At 49.8% G+C, this 15,671-nt stretch overlaps 1 protein-coding gene across 1 annotated transcript in view; it reads left to right on the top strand.

The window, feature by feature from the left end:
- Positions 1-9,056, top strand: part of LOC122551183 (rho-related GTP-binding protein RhoG-like) — a 12,713-nt gene extending 3,657 nt beyond the window's left edge. Inside the window, exon 2 of the mRNA XM_043692822.1 lies at positions 8,353-9,056. Within this exon, the coding sequence (XP_043548757.1) occupies positions 8,379-8,957 (579 nt within the window). The 5' untranslated portion in view covers positions 8,353-8,378 and the 3' untranslated portion in view covers positions 8,958-9,056. The remainder of the gene's footprint in view (positions 1-8,352) is intronic.
- The last annotated feature ends 6,615 nt before the right edge of the window (positions 9,057-15,671 follow it).

Below are 15,671 nucleotides of genomic sequence, written 5' to 3'. Positions count from 1 at the left end.
CCGGCTGACCCATTGTCTCCGCCTGCTCCTGCCCCACCGAACTCATCTCCGCATACCTTGACATCGTCCTGTCCCCCTTAGTCCAAGAACTCCCCACCTACGTTCGGGACACCACCCATGCCCTCCACCTGCTCCATGATTTTCGCTTCCCCGGTCCCCAACGCCTTATTTTCACCATGGACATCCAGTCCCTGAAACAAAAAAAACACACAAAAAAAGCCGCTACCTCCTGTCAGTCAGTCAGTCAATCGGTCAGTCAGTCTGTAAGTCGGTCAGTCAGTTGGTCAGTCAGTCGGTCAGTCAGTCGGTCAGTCAGTCAGCCGGTCAGTCGGTCAGTCAGTCGGCCAGTCAGTCAGTAAGTTGGTCAGTCAGTCAGTCAGTCAGTCAGTCGGTCAGTCAGTCGGTCAGTCAGTCAGCCGGTCAGTCAGCCAGTCAGTCAATCGGTCAGTCGGCCAGTCAGCTGGTCAGTCAGTCGGTCAGTCAGTCAGTTGGTCAGTCAGTCAGTAAGTTGGTCAGTCAGTCAGTCGGTCGGTCACTCAGTCAGTCGGTCGGTCAGTCAGTCAGTCAGTCAGTCGGTTGGTCAGCTGATCAGTCGGTCGGTCGTTCAGTCAGTCAGTCAGTTGGTCAGTCAGTCGGTCGGTCGGTCAGTCAGTCAGTCAGTCAGTCGGTCGGTCAGTCAGTCAGTTGGTCAGTCAGTCAGTCGGTCAGTCGGTCGGTCAGTCGGTTGGTCAGCTGGTCAGTCAGTCGTTCGGTCGTTCAGTCAGTCAGTCAGTTGGTCAGTCAGTCGGTCGGTCGGTCAGTCAGATAGCCGGTCAGTCAGTCAGTCAATCGGTCAGTCGGTCAGTCAGTCGGTCAGTCAGTCAGCCGGTCAGTCAGTCAGTCAATCGGTCAGTCGGTCAGTCAGTCGGTCAGTCAGTCAGCCAGTCAGTCAGTAAGTTGGTCAGTCAGTCAGTCGGTCAGTCGGTCGGTCGGTCACTCAGTCAGTCGGTCGGTCAGTCAGTCAGTCGGTCAGTCGGTTGGTCAGCTGGTCAGTCAGTCGTTCGGTCGTTCAGTCAGTCGGTTGGTCAGTCGGTCGGTCGGTCAGTCAGTCAGTTGGTCAGTCGGTCGGTCAGTCAGTCAGTCGGTCAGTCGGTCGGTCGGTCAGTCAGTCGGTCAGTCAGTCTGTCAGTCAATCGGTCAGTCAGTCGGTCGGTCAGTCTGTCGGTCAGTCAGTCAATCGGTCAGTCAGTCGGTCGGTCAGTTGGTCAGTTAGTCGGTCAGTCAGTTGGTCAGTTGGTCAGTCAGTCGGTCGGTCGGTCAGTCAGTCAGTCGGTCAGTCAGTCGGTTGGTTGGTCTGTCAGTCAGTTGGTCAGTCAGTCGGTCGGTCGGTCAGTTGGTCAGTCGGTCGGTCGGTCAGTTAGTCAGTTAGTCGGTCAGTCAGTCGGTCGGTCAGTCAGTCAGTCAGTCAGTCGGTCGGTCAGTTGGTCAGTTAGTCGGTCAGTCAGTTGGTCAGTTGGTCAGTCAGTCGGTCGGTCGGTCAGTCAGTCAGTTGGTTGGTCAGTTGGTCAGTCGGTCGGTCGGTCGGTCAGTCAGTCGGTCGGTCGGTCTGTCAGTCAGTTGGTCAGTCAGTCGGTCGGTCGGTCAGTCATCAATCGGTCATTCAGTCAGTCGGTCAGTCAGTCAGTCGGTCGGTCAGTCAGACAGTCGGTCAGTCAGTTGGTCAGTCAGTCAGTCAGTCAGACAGTCGGTCAGTCAGTCGGTCGGTCAGTCGGTCGGTCAGTTGGTCAGTCAGTCGGTTGGTCAGTCAGTCGGTCAGTCAGACAGTCGGTCAGTCAGTCGGTCGGTCAGTCGGTCGGTCAGTCGGTCGGTCAGTTGGTCAGTCAGTCGGTTGGTCAGTCAGTCGGTCAGTCAGTCAGTCGGTCGGTCAGTCAGACAGTCGGTCAGTCCATTGGTCGGTCAGTCAGACAGTCGGTCAGTCAGTTGGTCTGTTAGTCAGTCAGTCGGTCAGCCAGTCAGTCAGTCGGTTGGTCAGTCAATCGGTCAGTCAGTCGGTCGGTCAGTCAGTCAGTCAGTCGGTCAGTCAGTTAGTCAGTCAGTCAGTCAGTCAGTCAGTCAGTCGGTCGGTCGGTCGTCGGTCAGTTGGTCAGTCAGTCGGTCGGTCGGTCAGTTAGTCAGTCAGTCGGTCAGCCAGTCAGTCAGTCGGTTGGTCAGTCAATCGGTCAGTCAGTCGGTCCGTCAGTCAGTCAGTCGGTCACTCGGTCAGTCGGTCAGTCAGTCGGTCAGTCAGTCAGTCGGTCAGTCAGTCAGTTGGTCAGTTGGTCGGTGTTTTTGTCTGCCTGTCAGTGTAGTCACCGCACTGTTTGCTCGGTGTCAGTGAGCTGTTTACGCTGGGGCTCATTATGGAAGCGCAGCGTTACCTCAATGCTTTATTCCAGGAGGCTGAGTATCCTGAAGCAGAAGTAGGCCATTCAGCCCATCGAGTCTGCTGTGCAGATCTCATTATCCTCAACTCCACTTTCCTGCCTTTTCCTTCAATTCCGTCACTGGTTAAAACTCTGTCTGTCTCAGCCTTGAGTAGACTCACTGGAATTTACTTACTCAACAGCCCTGGGCGGTGAAGAATTCCACCGATTCCCTCCTGTCTGAGTGAAGAGATTCCTCCTCATCTCTGTCTTCAACGTGCAAACCCCTATTCCGAGATGATGCCCCGCTGGTCCCTGTTGAACAAAGGGAAAAACAGCATTTCCACGTGCACCGTGTCAAATCCCCCGGGAATGAAGTCACCTCTCAATCTTCTACATGCCCAACCTATTCACCCTCTCCTCATCACACCATCCCTCCACCAACATCCCTCTATCTCTCCTTCGATAAGGGACCTGAAACGATTCACACCATTCCAGCTGTGCTTTGCCCAGTGCTCTGTATAGTTCTAGTGAAACCTCCCTGTTTTTATAGGAATTGCCACTGAAATAAAGGCCAATATTCCATTTGCCATTCCACCTGAATGTGGATCTTGAGTCATAATGCACAAGGATTCCCAAATCCCTCTGTTCCACAGCTATCTGTTGGCTTTCAATAATAGCCTTCTGATCTATTCTTCCTGCCAAAGCACATGACCTCACGTTGCCCCACCCACAAGGTCTCTTGCCCTGTCTATCTCCCTCCGTCATCCACAAACACGGTGACAGTCCATTCACTTTCCATGGAAGATGATGAGGGGCATGGATAAGGGGCAGCTTGTTCCCTTTAGTTGAAGGATCATTCCCGAGGGAACACGGGTTCAAGGTGAGGGGCTGGAGGTTTCAGGGGAATGTGAGGGGGGTGGGTGATAGTCCAGAACGCGGTGCCTGGGAGAGTGGTAGTGGAGAGAGGGGAGCCCCTGGTACACCGTAACATTAAAGCACTGGGCTGAGGGTGGGTAAAAGGTCTGGCATTTCGCAAGTGGGCCACTTCTACACTGTGTGATTCTGTGATGGGTTCTGACGATTTCATAGAAGCTCGACCATGTGGAAACAGGCCATTCAGCCCAACAAGTCCACTCCGATCCTCCAAAGAGCATCCACCCAGACTCCGCACCCCTATCCCTGTAACACTGTGTTTCCCACTGTGAGACCACACCTCGCCGTCACTATGGGCAGTTTCCCATGGCCCATTCCACCCTGACCTGCACATCCTTGAACTGTGGGAGGAAACCGGAGCACCCGGAGGAAACCCACGCAGACACGGGGAGAATGTGCAAACTCCACACAGACAGTTGCCCGAGGCTGGAATCGAACCCGGGTCCCTGGCGCGGTGAGGCAGCAGTGCTAGCCACTGAGACACCTTTTCCATCTATTTATTTATTTTTCTGACTGGATTAATGGTCAGGGAGAGGAGGATGTGACAGTGAGTGAGGAATGAGGCAGGGACTGACAGGAGCCCAGCACTGACTGCTGCCCAGCTTTGAGGTTCTCTCTGTTTGAGAGAATTTGCTGAGTGTGACCCTATGGCACAGGGTACCGCACAACGGGGGGAGGGGGGGGGGGGGGGGGGGGGGGGTCAGGTTTTAACTGGAGCTCATGAATAAAGGGGCAGAGTCAAAGCAGGAGAGGCAAATAATTATCATTTGGGGAATGAAGGTCAGAGAATGGACGGAAGGAACAGAGAGAATAAATCAAAAGAAAATGGCTGAGGAAGGATATTTTTGTTGATAGTTTTCACTTCAGACTCAGCTGAACATTTCACAAGAATATTTTACAGACTATTTTACACAACGTTCTTTCTCAGGACAATGCCCTGACCAATCAGAGTCAGCCTGCCTGGTTTAAAGTTTAAACAAAGTCTGGCAGGTAACTGTCAATCAGTATTAACGGGAGCATTCTCCATGGCAATGTGTCCAGTGGTCAGAGTCCGCTCTCCTCTCACTGCAGCATCAATGTTGGTTTCCCTGTGAATTTGTATTCTTGTGTATTGTCCTGAAGAGTGAGAGACAGAGCTTTGGTAAAACATGCCTTGTTTCACCAATACGCATGTTCCAGAATACCAACAATTATTTACAAACCTCAGGATGTACTAACAGTCAGGACAAGATGTTACAAAGATAACAAAAAAGCAAAACTAAAGACTTTATATCTGACTGTGTGTAACATTCATAACAAACAGAGTGTGCACTTTGATGTAATTAAATGTAATCTGATAGCTTTATAGAGCCATGGACTGTCTGATAATGAGAATGAGGGTGTGAACATCGAGGGGTACATGATATTTAAGAAAAATCACAAGCTAGATAAATACTGGGGGGTGGGGGGTTATTCAGGGGGTAATAATGATGTAATAGTTAGTGATGACCTTGGTTCAGGGGAGTCTGGGTGGAGATGAGGAATAGGAGGGGAAAAAGGTCACTAGACGAGAGTGGTCTACAGTCCCCTACCACTGACCCCAATCTGGTTCAAGGTTTTCACGATCAGAATGTTGGGTGTTGGCATGGCAACAATCTTGAGTGACATTGAAACTGGAAAACTCCAATTGACCAAAGTGGAAGCTTACAGAATGCTTCCATAGATTTCCTACAGACCCAACGCGTTCACACTGACCCTTCATAAGAGATTTACCCCCAGCCCTACCCCATTGAGATTTACCCCCAGCCCTACCCCTGTAACCCTGCATTCCCAATGACCAATACTAGCCTTAACATCCCTGGGCAATTCACCTGACCTGCACATCTTTGGACTGTGGGAGGAAACCGGAGCACCCGGAGGAAACCCACGCATACACGGGGAGAACGTGCAAACTCCACACAGACAGTCACCCGAGGCTGGGATTGAACCTGGGACCCTGGTGCTGTGAGGTAGCAGTGCTAACCACTGAGCCACTGCTTTCAAGGTAGCTTCTCAGAGCCAACCAGACAGCAGGTTTAGATTGGACTTGGTTTTGTGAGTTGTGATAAATCCCACTGTCCCACTGCAGATGGTGACATTTGAAAATGGGACTAGAATAGTTAGGGGGCAAGTGCAGACTCTGAAAGGCCGAATGGCCTTTCTCTGTGCTGTACACCACTATGACTCTATGACTATGGCTGTATTCAGGTCCTCAGAGTGAAAACACCTCTTAGTAAGAATGACCATAATATCATTGATTAGGAAAATATTAGGAAAACTATGTTCAGTTTGAGAGGGAGAAACACCATCTAAGATTAGTGATTTAAACGTAAGTAGATGCAATGACGTGGCATGGAGGTTGGAGGATAGGTCAATAGAGACAGTGGCAGATACTAGAAGGGACATTGGCAAATACAGAGAGTTAATATATTCCCATTCGAAAGGGAGGACGCACCATCTTATCTCAAGAAGTTAAGGAAAGCATCAAACTGAAGGGAAAAACAGATAATGATACAAAAAGGAGTGACAGGTCAGATAAATGGTCAGAATGTGAAGAATCGCAGAGAATGAATGAAAGGTTAATCAGGAGGAAGAGGCCGGGGTATGAGGAAGCCAGCTGAGAATGTCAAAATGGATAGGAACAGTTTTTAAAGATATTTCAAAAGGAAAAGCATCAGTAACATGAGCATTATTCCCTAGAGGGTGAGAACCAGGAGATAATAGTCCATAGGAAGGGAATAGTGGATGAAATGGACAAATATTTTGCTCCTGTCTTCACTCTGGAGGAGCCAGAACACTCTGCAATAACAGTGAAGCCAGGGGTGGGAGTAGGAGAGGACTCTGGTGCAATTACCATCATTGGGGAAGTGGGATGGAGTAAACAGAGGGAGCTGTGAGCTGACAGGGACCAGGTTCAGATGGATTCCATTCTGGGGGTTTAAAAGCAGTTGGTGATAATTTTCCAAAACTCCCCAGATTCAGGAAATTGTAGCAAATATGATCCCATTTGAATCCTTGAAGGGATTACAGTTGGAGACTTGGAAACGCTCCAGGTCACTGGGGGGAGGAGGCAGCAGTCAGAACGAAGAACAATACAGCACAGTGACAGGCACTTTGACCTGCCAAGCCTGTGCCAACACATTTTGCTAAAACTGCCTTCACCTAGAGGATCAGCATTCCCTTCCGATTCACGTATCTGTCCAGGTGCTTGGTGAATGCTGCTGTTTATTTAATTAAAATACAAGATATGTGCAGAAAGGATGCTCACTGATATACTGTGCCTGGATTTCCTGAAGGCACTCGGCAAGATTCCAGAAAACAGGTTTATACTGAAAGTCGTGACTTGTGGGTGTACGGGGGGTGGGGGGGCGGTACTGGCATGGGTGAAAAATTAACTGACTGGCAGAAAGCAGAGAGTAAAGGGGTCATTGATTGGCTGGACGTGACAGATGGAGACTTCCAGGGGTCTGTACTGGGTCTTAACGTTTTACAGTTTCCATGAACTATTGAGACAAGGGTAACAAGGACACTGTCACTAACTGCAGCGAATGGTACCAAAGAGGGAAGTATCTTGTGGAGACAACTCAACATGGAGGTGGATATGAGGACATTAGGAAAATGGGCAATCTGGCAGGTGGAGCAGACTGTGGGGAAAAGTGAAGTTGTTCACTTTGACAATAAGATTAAAAAAAAACAGAGAATTTCTGAAATGCGGTGCAGAGTTCTGAGGTGTATAGGGTTCTAGACTTTCTGGTGCATGGGCACCACAAACTGTTAGAGTGCAGATCCAGCAAGGGATGAGGAGCGCTAACCGGACACTGTCCATTATAGAGTTGGGGCGGTAATTGGCCAGGTTGGATTTGTCCCGCTATTTATATACAGGACATACCTGGATAATTTTCCACATTTCAGGTAGATGCCAGTGTTGTACCTGTACTGGGACAGCTTGGCTAGGGGAGCGGCAGGTTCTGGAGCACAAGTCTTCAGTCCTGTTGCTGGAATAGGGCCCGTAAGCTTTGCAGTATCCAGTGACTCAGCTGTTTCTTGATATCACGTGGAGTGAATTGAATTGGCTGGAGACTGGTGTCTGTGATGCTGGGGACCACTGGAGGGGGCTGGTGTCTGTGATGCTGGGGGTCACTGGAGGGGGCTGGTGCCTGTGATGCTGGGGGTCACTGGAGGAGGCTGGTGTCTGTGATGCTGGGGACCACTGGAGGAGGCTGGTGTCTGTGACGCTGGGGACCACTGGAGGGGGCTGGTGTCTGTGATGCTGGGGACTACTGGAGGAGGCTGGTGTCTGTGGTGCTGGGGACCACTGGAGGAGGCTGAGATGGATCATCCACTCGGCATTTCTGACTGAAGTTTGTTGCAAATGCTGCAGCCTTATCCTTTTGCCCTGATGTGCTGGGCTCTTTCATCATTGAGGATGGGGATATTTGTGGAGTCTCTTCCTCCAGTGAGTTGTTTAATTGTCCCCCCCCCCATCTTCAGGTAAGGGAATTAGAGTGTATTGGAAGTAGATGAGAACGTGGAATGCAGAACAGAAACCGATCACCCATGATCTTATTGAATGGTGAGAATGCTCAAGGGGCCGAATGGACTATTTCTGCTCCTAATATATAGGGTTAAATGTTCAGTTAAAACCTCTTCATTCTTGTCAGCTTCCTGTATCATCACCCACGACCACTAAACCATATGAAATAGGAGCTGGAGCAGGCCCTTCGGCCCATCAGGCCTGTGCAAATATTCAATGTGATCACAGTTGATCTGACAATCCCTGACTCCACTTCCCTCCCATTTCTCTCCCTCAATCAGTCATCACTTCCTCAAATTATTGATCCTTTATCAGATGGCTGCTTGTGGGATCTTGCTGTGCACTGCCTGTCTGCAAATCTCCAACATTATGACAGTGAGTTCGCTTGAACAGGGATTCCCACAACCCTGAGGTTGGGACAGGTGCTAGAGAAACGTACATCTGCGTTTTCTTTTACTAATGGCAGGTTGGATTTTGTTGTAGGTCGGGTGTGGAAGTGGCTGTGGAGGATGGTGACCATCAAGGTGATGTTACTAGGCAACGAGCTAGTGGGCAAGACCTCGCTGATCGTCTGTCTCACCAGCAGAGCCTTCCCCCAGGACAGTGTGCCAACTGTCTTTGATGCCGTCACTACCCAGATCACCGTGGACCAGCGGATGGTCACTCTGAACTTGTGGGACACAGCTCCCCAAGAGGAGCATATGCTGTCCATACGGCAGTTCTACTATCCACAGACTGACATCTTCATCATCTGTTTCTCCATCGGGGACCCGGGCTCCTACCACGATATCTGGAATGACTGGTACCCAGAGGTTAAACGCCATCGACCCAACGTGCCCGTGTTACTGGTTGGCACCAAGAAGGATCTCCGCCATGATCCCAGCACCATCCTGAACCTCCTCAAACGTGAACTGGCACCAATCAGTTACCAACAAGGGGCCAGGCTCGCCCGTAAGATCAAGGCGGTGAAGTACATGGAGTGCTCGGCGTTGCTGTGTGATGGTGTCCTCGAGGTGTTTGAGGAGGCAGCACGGACTGTTCTCCATCGGAGCCATCGGAAGCAGACCAGGAGCTGTGTGCTGACCTGACAGGGACAACCAGCAGCATGTGCCACCCACCCCTTCCCCCTCACTCCCTCTCCCAACCTCTCACTCTCTCTCCTTTACCCTCTCACTTGCTCTCTCTCTGTCTCTCACACACTCTCTCTTTCTCTCTCAATTTTTTTTCTCTCACTTCCACTCTCTCCCTCGTTCTCACTCTCTCCCTCTCTCATTTTTCCCTTGTTCTCACTCTCTGTCGTTCTTGCTCTCTCCCTTATCCTTCTCTCTCTCCCTCTCTTTCTCATTCTCTCCCTCACTCTCTCTCTCATTCTTTCTCTGATTATCACTCTCTCCCTCTCTCATTCCATCCCTTGTTCTCACTCTCTCTGTCGTTCTTGCTCTCTCCGTTATCCTTCTCTCTCTCCCTCTCTCTAGTTGCACTAAACCCTTTGCCGTGGGAACACCTTACAGAATCCATCGTGCCAAATGTTGTTGTGCATCCTCGTGTCCCAGGACCTCCCTTGAGTTCACATCCCTCAGATTAGGGATGGGGTGATAAATGCCAGCCCAGCCAGTGATGCCCTCATCCTGTGAACAACATTTTCTGCCTTCTCTTGCCCAAAGGCTCCAGAATGTCCATTAATTAACTAGGCCGAACTGTCCTCTTCTCTCTGGCCCATTGTCTATAGACATCCTCGACCTTGGATCTGGTCAAAGGTCAAAGGGTGTGAGAGGCTCCTGGGCCCTCAGTGTTAGCTCAGGAACCTGTCACCCCCCACATCCCCTTCCCCCAGGAATGGTCCCCTCGAATTTCCTGAATGAACACCTCCATTAATCTCTTGATGGCAGGAGCCAGGGAGGGAATTCACTGAGAAATTAAGAAGTAGTCTTCCTCGCGAATTATAACATTTTTTACAAATTGGGGCTTGTTGGGAAGTCAGGAACTAGCTCATCATTAGCTTTAATATTCAGGACAGAAGCAATAGGAGCGGGAGTTGGCCGTCTACCTCAGCTCCACTTTCCTGCACCAGCCCCCCCCTCCTGCCCCACCCCCCGAGGGTCCAGAAGATCGACTCATCTCTAGTCTCCAGTATATTGAGCCTCTACACCCCTCTGGGCTCAGGAGAGACAAAGATTCCCGCCCCTCCCCCGCCCGTGAATGCAGTAATATCCGTCCACCTCAGTCTGCTGAGGGACCTGGACTGTCATCTGTTGGCAGGTTCCTTGCTCAGTCGATTCAGTGTTGACCCTGACCAGCTCCGTCAGATCCACTGCTCAGTCCCTTGCTTTCTTCAGCGAAGGAGTCATTGTTTCAAAATCATAGGCCTTCCCAAAAACAAGAAGCAGTTCCTTCTCTCTCTCTCTCTCTCTCTGAGGTGAATCTTTGGAACTCTCTCCCTGGAAACGGTTGGTTGCAGAGTCCTTGGAGGGTGTAGGGGGCAGACGGGTGGAGATACTGGATGGGTGAGAGGATGAAATGTTATCAGAGGAAGGTGAGAATGTGGATAATCACGTCAGCCACAATCTTGTTGAATGATGGGGCAGGCTCGATGGGAACATCACCTGTGGTGCGTGATATCACTTTTGATTATAAAATAAAAAAAAGAACAGGCCAATGGGGTCCTTGTGGTACGATGATAGCGTCCCTCCCTCTGAGCCAGCAGTGTGTAACAATATCTCTGAACAGGTTGGTTAGAAAATAAAACAGGAGGAATGGGCTGGATGGGGGGTCTCCCCACGGCTGGAGCAGACACAGTTTCTGTGAAATCCCTGGAGAATTGGAAAATGTCTGGGATCCTGCTGGGGATGGGCATTCGCTGGAGACCTCTGTCCACAAAGTGGAAGGAGGGGAATAGTCAAATAATGTGACCAATCAGCACCTCATGGGATGTCTTCATCACCCACTCCACTTCCTCCATCAGTCAATTATATATCTCTCAACCAAAACTAACTTGGAACCAGGCAATGATTTTGGATGTAGGTTTGCTCGTGGAGCTGGAAGGTTCATTTCCAGACGGTTCGTCACCCTACGAGGTAACATTACCACTTGGGGTGACGAAACGTCTGGAAATGCACCTTCAAGCTCAGCGCCAACCCATATCCAAAACCTCAACCTGAGCTACAAATTTTCTCAAAACTTGCCAAGACCAGCCAATGATGATCTGTGATTGGCTGGAGAGCTCAGAGGTGTGCGCTCTGACTGGCTGGGTAGCTCAAAGTGTGCGCTCTGATTGGATGAATTGGTGAACAACTATAATTCAAATGGAGTGTTGTAATTGGTTGATATCCTGAAGCACTATGTTGTGATTGGATGATTTGATTCACGGGGTTAGGAGGGAAATTGGCTGGGCCTCATTGGAGAACATTTTAGAATCTGAAATAAATTGAAGAACTGCCAGTGTTGGAGATCTGAAACAAATAATGTCCTTAGGAACGGAAATCGGCCATTCTTAGCCAGTCTGACTCCAGACCCACAGCAATATGGATGACTGTTAACAATTAGGGATGGGTAATAAATGCTGCCTAACCAGAGACAGCCACATCCTGCAAATCAATAAAACAGAACAGAAATAGCTGGAGAAACTCAGCAGGCCTGGCAATCTCTGTGGAGAGAGGAACAGTGGTAATGTTTGAATCGAGCAAAGAGGCTTGAAGGCCTGAACTATTCTGAAGAAGAACCATATCAGATTTGAAACGTTAACTGTGTTTCTCTCCGCTGCCAGAACTGCTGAGTTTCCCCAGCAATTTCTGTGTTTGATTCTACAGTCGGACTCAGGAGTAATATTTTCCGATGCTGTGAGGAGCACGGAGAGGGAATTCACCCCTCACTGGGACAACAACAACTTATCAAATCATGTTACTGTATCCAAATAGAATGTCTTGAGGAAAATAATCAAGGGAATTCAATACGCTGTGGCTGAATGACTTTATTAAACATGATTTGTATCTGCACTGATGTGTCCCTTCATGTTTATTTTGCCAATGTGGTTTAGTTTGAGAAAAAGGCAAGTGTCACAATGGATGGAAATCTGTCACAAGAGACACTTGGGAAAAGGGAACGTCAGACCGTGGGGGTGGGGGTGGGGGGTGGGGTGTGTGTTACGGTTCATTCTAACTACAGAAACTAGCTGCACAGTCAGTAACCTCAGCTCAGAGCTGGCAGGTTTGGAGGGAGGGAGTCACCAGGCTGCTGAGGGAGATTCCTCAGTGAGTAGCTGGAGTCGGGACTGGGTTATGGGGTGTGACCACACACCATGAGGTTCATGAGCAGGTCCGGACCTTACTTCCTGATGCCTGGGTGAGTGAGAATAAGACTGTGATGGAGGTGAGCAAACAGGTCATCACAATATGGAGGAGGAAACGTGAGGGTGGCTCAGGTGAATTGGCTGTGCTAAATTGCCCATAATGTGGCTCAGTGGGTAGCACTGTTGCCTCGCAGCACCAGGGACCCGGGTTCAATTCCAGTCTCAGGTGACTGACTGTGTGGAGTTTGCACGTTTTCCCTGTGTCTGCGTGGGTTTCTCCCACAGTCCAAAGATGTGCAGGTTAGGGTGGATTGGCCGTGGGAAATTGCCCATAGTGTTCAGGGATGTGGGTTAGACCTGGGAAATTCAGGATTAAGGTGGAGCTGGGGGTGCACTTCAGAAGATCAGTGTCAGTGAATGAAGGAAAACTTGATACATTGATGTCCGCTGTGGGTGGATATATTTCCACTAAACTCTTAGACTGTAGAATCTCACTTGAAGTGACCAGCCTGAGTTACACCTGAGTTAAGATTCTCCACAGATCTGGGGACAGTACAGGGAGCAAATGTCCCTGTTAATCATTTACAATCCAATTATATTTTACACAGCAGATGTAATTCCGGTTGGAACAGATTCTGGTAAACCTTCGGGTCGAAAGAGCCGGAAATCCAATCCCACTCCCAAGGATGATCCCAATGGTCTTTGTAACGCCACCAAACTGTACCGTCAGAGGGTCAGTGCTGAGGGAGTGGGCACTGTCGGAGGGTCAGTGCTGAGGGAGTGCCGTACTGTTGGAGGGTCAGTGCTGAGGGAGTGCTGCGTTGTCGGAGGGTCAGTGCTGAGGGAGTGCTGCACAGTCGGAGGGTCAGTGCTAAAGATCAGGAGAGTTGTGGGTTCTGCAGAGCTTGAGGGGTCAGTGCTGGGAAGCTGTTGATGACGACACCGTGACTGAACTGATCGTGCTCACAGTCTGAGCGTGTCGAAGGATTTCACGATCTGTGATTTCACACCCCAAGGATTCCACTGTACAGTGAGTGCTGCTAATGAATACCAACCAGAACAATCTTTACTCTGAAACATTTATTCTTAAATGTGTGGCAACACAGGCACATGGGGAACTGTCAATATTTGCAGAGCCTAACAAGCCACAGACCCTGGATTACAGCGATAGCCCCTTTGACCATGATTATGTTTCCATGGAGATGGGCAGCCCATCAGTTTGTAGGTGCCCCTTGACCTGTGTCTGACCCCGGTATGAATGGACAGTGACCCCAAACTCATGGTAAATAAGGTGAACTTGAATCTTTCCCAAGATTACCACATTGATCTGGAGCAGGTCTGAAGTGTAGTTGGAGGAGGTGACCCATACTCTGGTGTGCTCTTTCTCCTGTTCCTGGGGCCAAACCCCCGAGGCAACGTCAGAGGAACAGTCTTCTGCTCAATACTGCTATTCGTGGCATCTTGCTGTGTACAAATCAGCTGTTCTGCTTCCTACTTTACAACAACAATAATCCTTCGGAAGTAGCTCATTGGGCTGCAAATAGCTTTGTAATGGCAGGAGATCGTGAAGGGCACTATGCAAATATAATTTCTGTCAGTGACATTGAGCGAGTGATAAACCTCCCAGCTTGGAAGTGGAACATTGAATGAGAGGGTAAGAAATAGGAGCAGGTGGAGGCCATTCAGCCCCTCCAACCTGCTCCACCGTTTGATACAAATCTGGCTGATCTTCTCGCTCAATATCCACCCACTCAGTGTCCCACAACCCCATTCTGCTCCTGAAATCTATCCTGGTTGTCCTGAACATAGTTCATGACATTGCAACAGCCACTGAGAGAAGAAACTGATCTCCAACTCAATTCTAAATGATCAGCCCTTTCACCAAAGACCATACCTCTGATCTAGGCTGTCCCAGAGAGAGACAGTTTCTTAGTGTCTACCGTGTTAATCCCTTTGGAATTAAATGTTACAAATTGATCAGCTCCCATCCTCCTAACTCTCAGAGATTATGGTCCCAGTCTACTCCATGTATCCTGCCTGAACCACTCCCTTTCCCAGGAGCAGGTGTAATGAGTGATCAGTGTGCCCGCTCTAGGCTAATGTGCAATCCCACTGGGGGCCTGGGGAAACGTGATAAGATGACTTTACTCTTTAATAACCAAAGCTGATGTAATACTTGCCTTCCAAATGACTGCCAATACCGGCACATCAATGTTGTGATGCCCAGTTCCCTCCGAAAGGAAACATTTCCTCCCCTCGTGTAAAACATTCTGCTGGTTTATTTTTCCTCCCCAGCGCCGTTACATTGTTTTGTCAAAGTTCGGCCTCCCTACCAGTTACTCTTCCAGCCAACGCTCTACTGCCGGTAAACTGGGATATGTGCCGTATAGGCCTCCTGCTGGTTTCCCACTGCATTATGGGTGGAGATATCTGTGGAGCCTCTTCTTGTTAATTGTCCACAACTGGATGTGGCAGGGATGGGGGTGCCGCTGGCTAAGCTGGCATTTATTGCCCATCCTTAATTGCCCCAGAGGGCAGTTAAGAGTCAACTACATTGCTGTGGGTCTGGAGTCACGTGTAGGCCAGACCAGGTAAGGTGGCAGCTCCCTTCCCTAAAGGACATTATTGAACCAGGTGGGTTTTGCCAACAATGGACACCTGATCATCATCATTAGACTCAATTCCTGATTGTTATTGGATTCAAATTCGCACCGTTTGAAGCCAGGTGCCCAGAACATTGTTTGGGTCTCTGCGTGAACAGTCCAGTGATAGATCCCAGAGGTCATTACTACTGCATTCACACCTCAGAGCTTTGACCTGATCCAGTGATCACAGAATCACTTAGCTGTCATTTGCTGCTTGACTCACAGGTTACCCAGGTTGGTGTCGTCCACTAGGTTGACACCTCACCTTCGGGTACACCAGATGCTGCTCCTAGCAAGCCCTCCTGTACTCTCCACTGAACCAGGGTTGAACCCTTGGCTTGATGGTAATGGTTGAGTGGAGGATATGCCTGGCCATGAGATTACAGATTATGCTGGAGTACAGTTCTGCTGCTGGTGATGGTGCACAACGCCTCATGAATGCCCAGTATTCAGTTGCCAGACCTATTTGAAGTCTGTCCCCCCATTTAGCATACAGTTACCAATACAGTCACAGTGAGCAGGAGGTCTCCTTGCGAGACTGCAACATTCAGCACCCCAGGGCAACTCTCTCTGGACTGTACCTCATTGCATTGCCACAGCTGGGAGGGCCGCAGAGGATGGGTGAAAGCAGTGCTTCTGAGAGTCTGACCGTCGCCTTGTGAATCAGAAAATAGGAGGTGGTGGCCATTCGCCCCTTTGAGCCAGCTTTGCCATTCCTGGTGATTACAGCTGCTCATGGAAACACACACAGTCAGAGAAGGTAGCTCTTTTGACTGTGGATGCTGTGCTCTTCCCAAAGCGAGAGACTACATTGTCCCAAACCTTACCCTGAGAAGCTGCTGCAAATGCTGAGCAGTTCTGACAACAAGCGA

This window comes from Chiloscyllium plagiosum, chromosome 6 (assembly GCF_004010195.1).
Source record: "Chiloscyllium plagiosum isolate BGI_BamShark_2017 chromosome 6, ASM401019v2, whole genome shotgun sequence".
In the NCBI taxonomy this organism is placed as follows: Eukaryota; Metazoa; Chordata; class Chondrichthyes; order Orectolobiformes; family Hemiscylliidae; genus Chiloscyllium; species Chiloscyllium plagiosum.
This window is presented reverse-complemented; position numbering and strand designations above follow the sequence as displayed.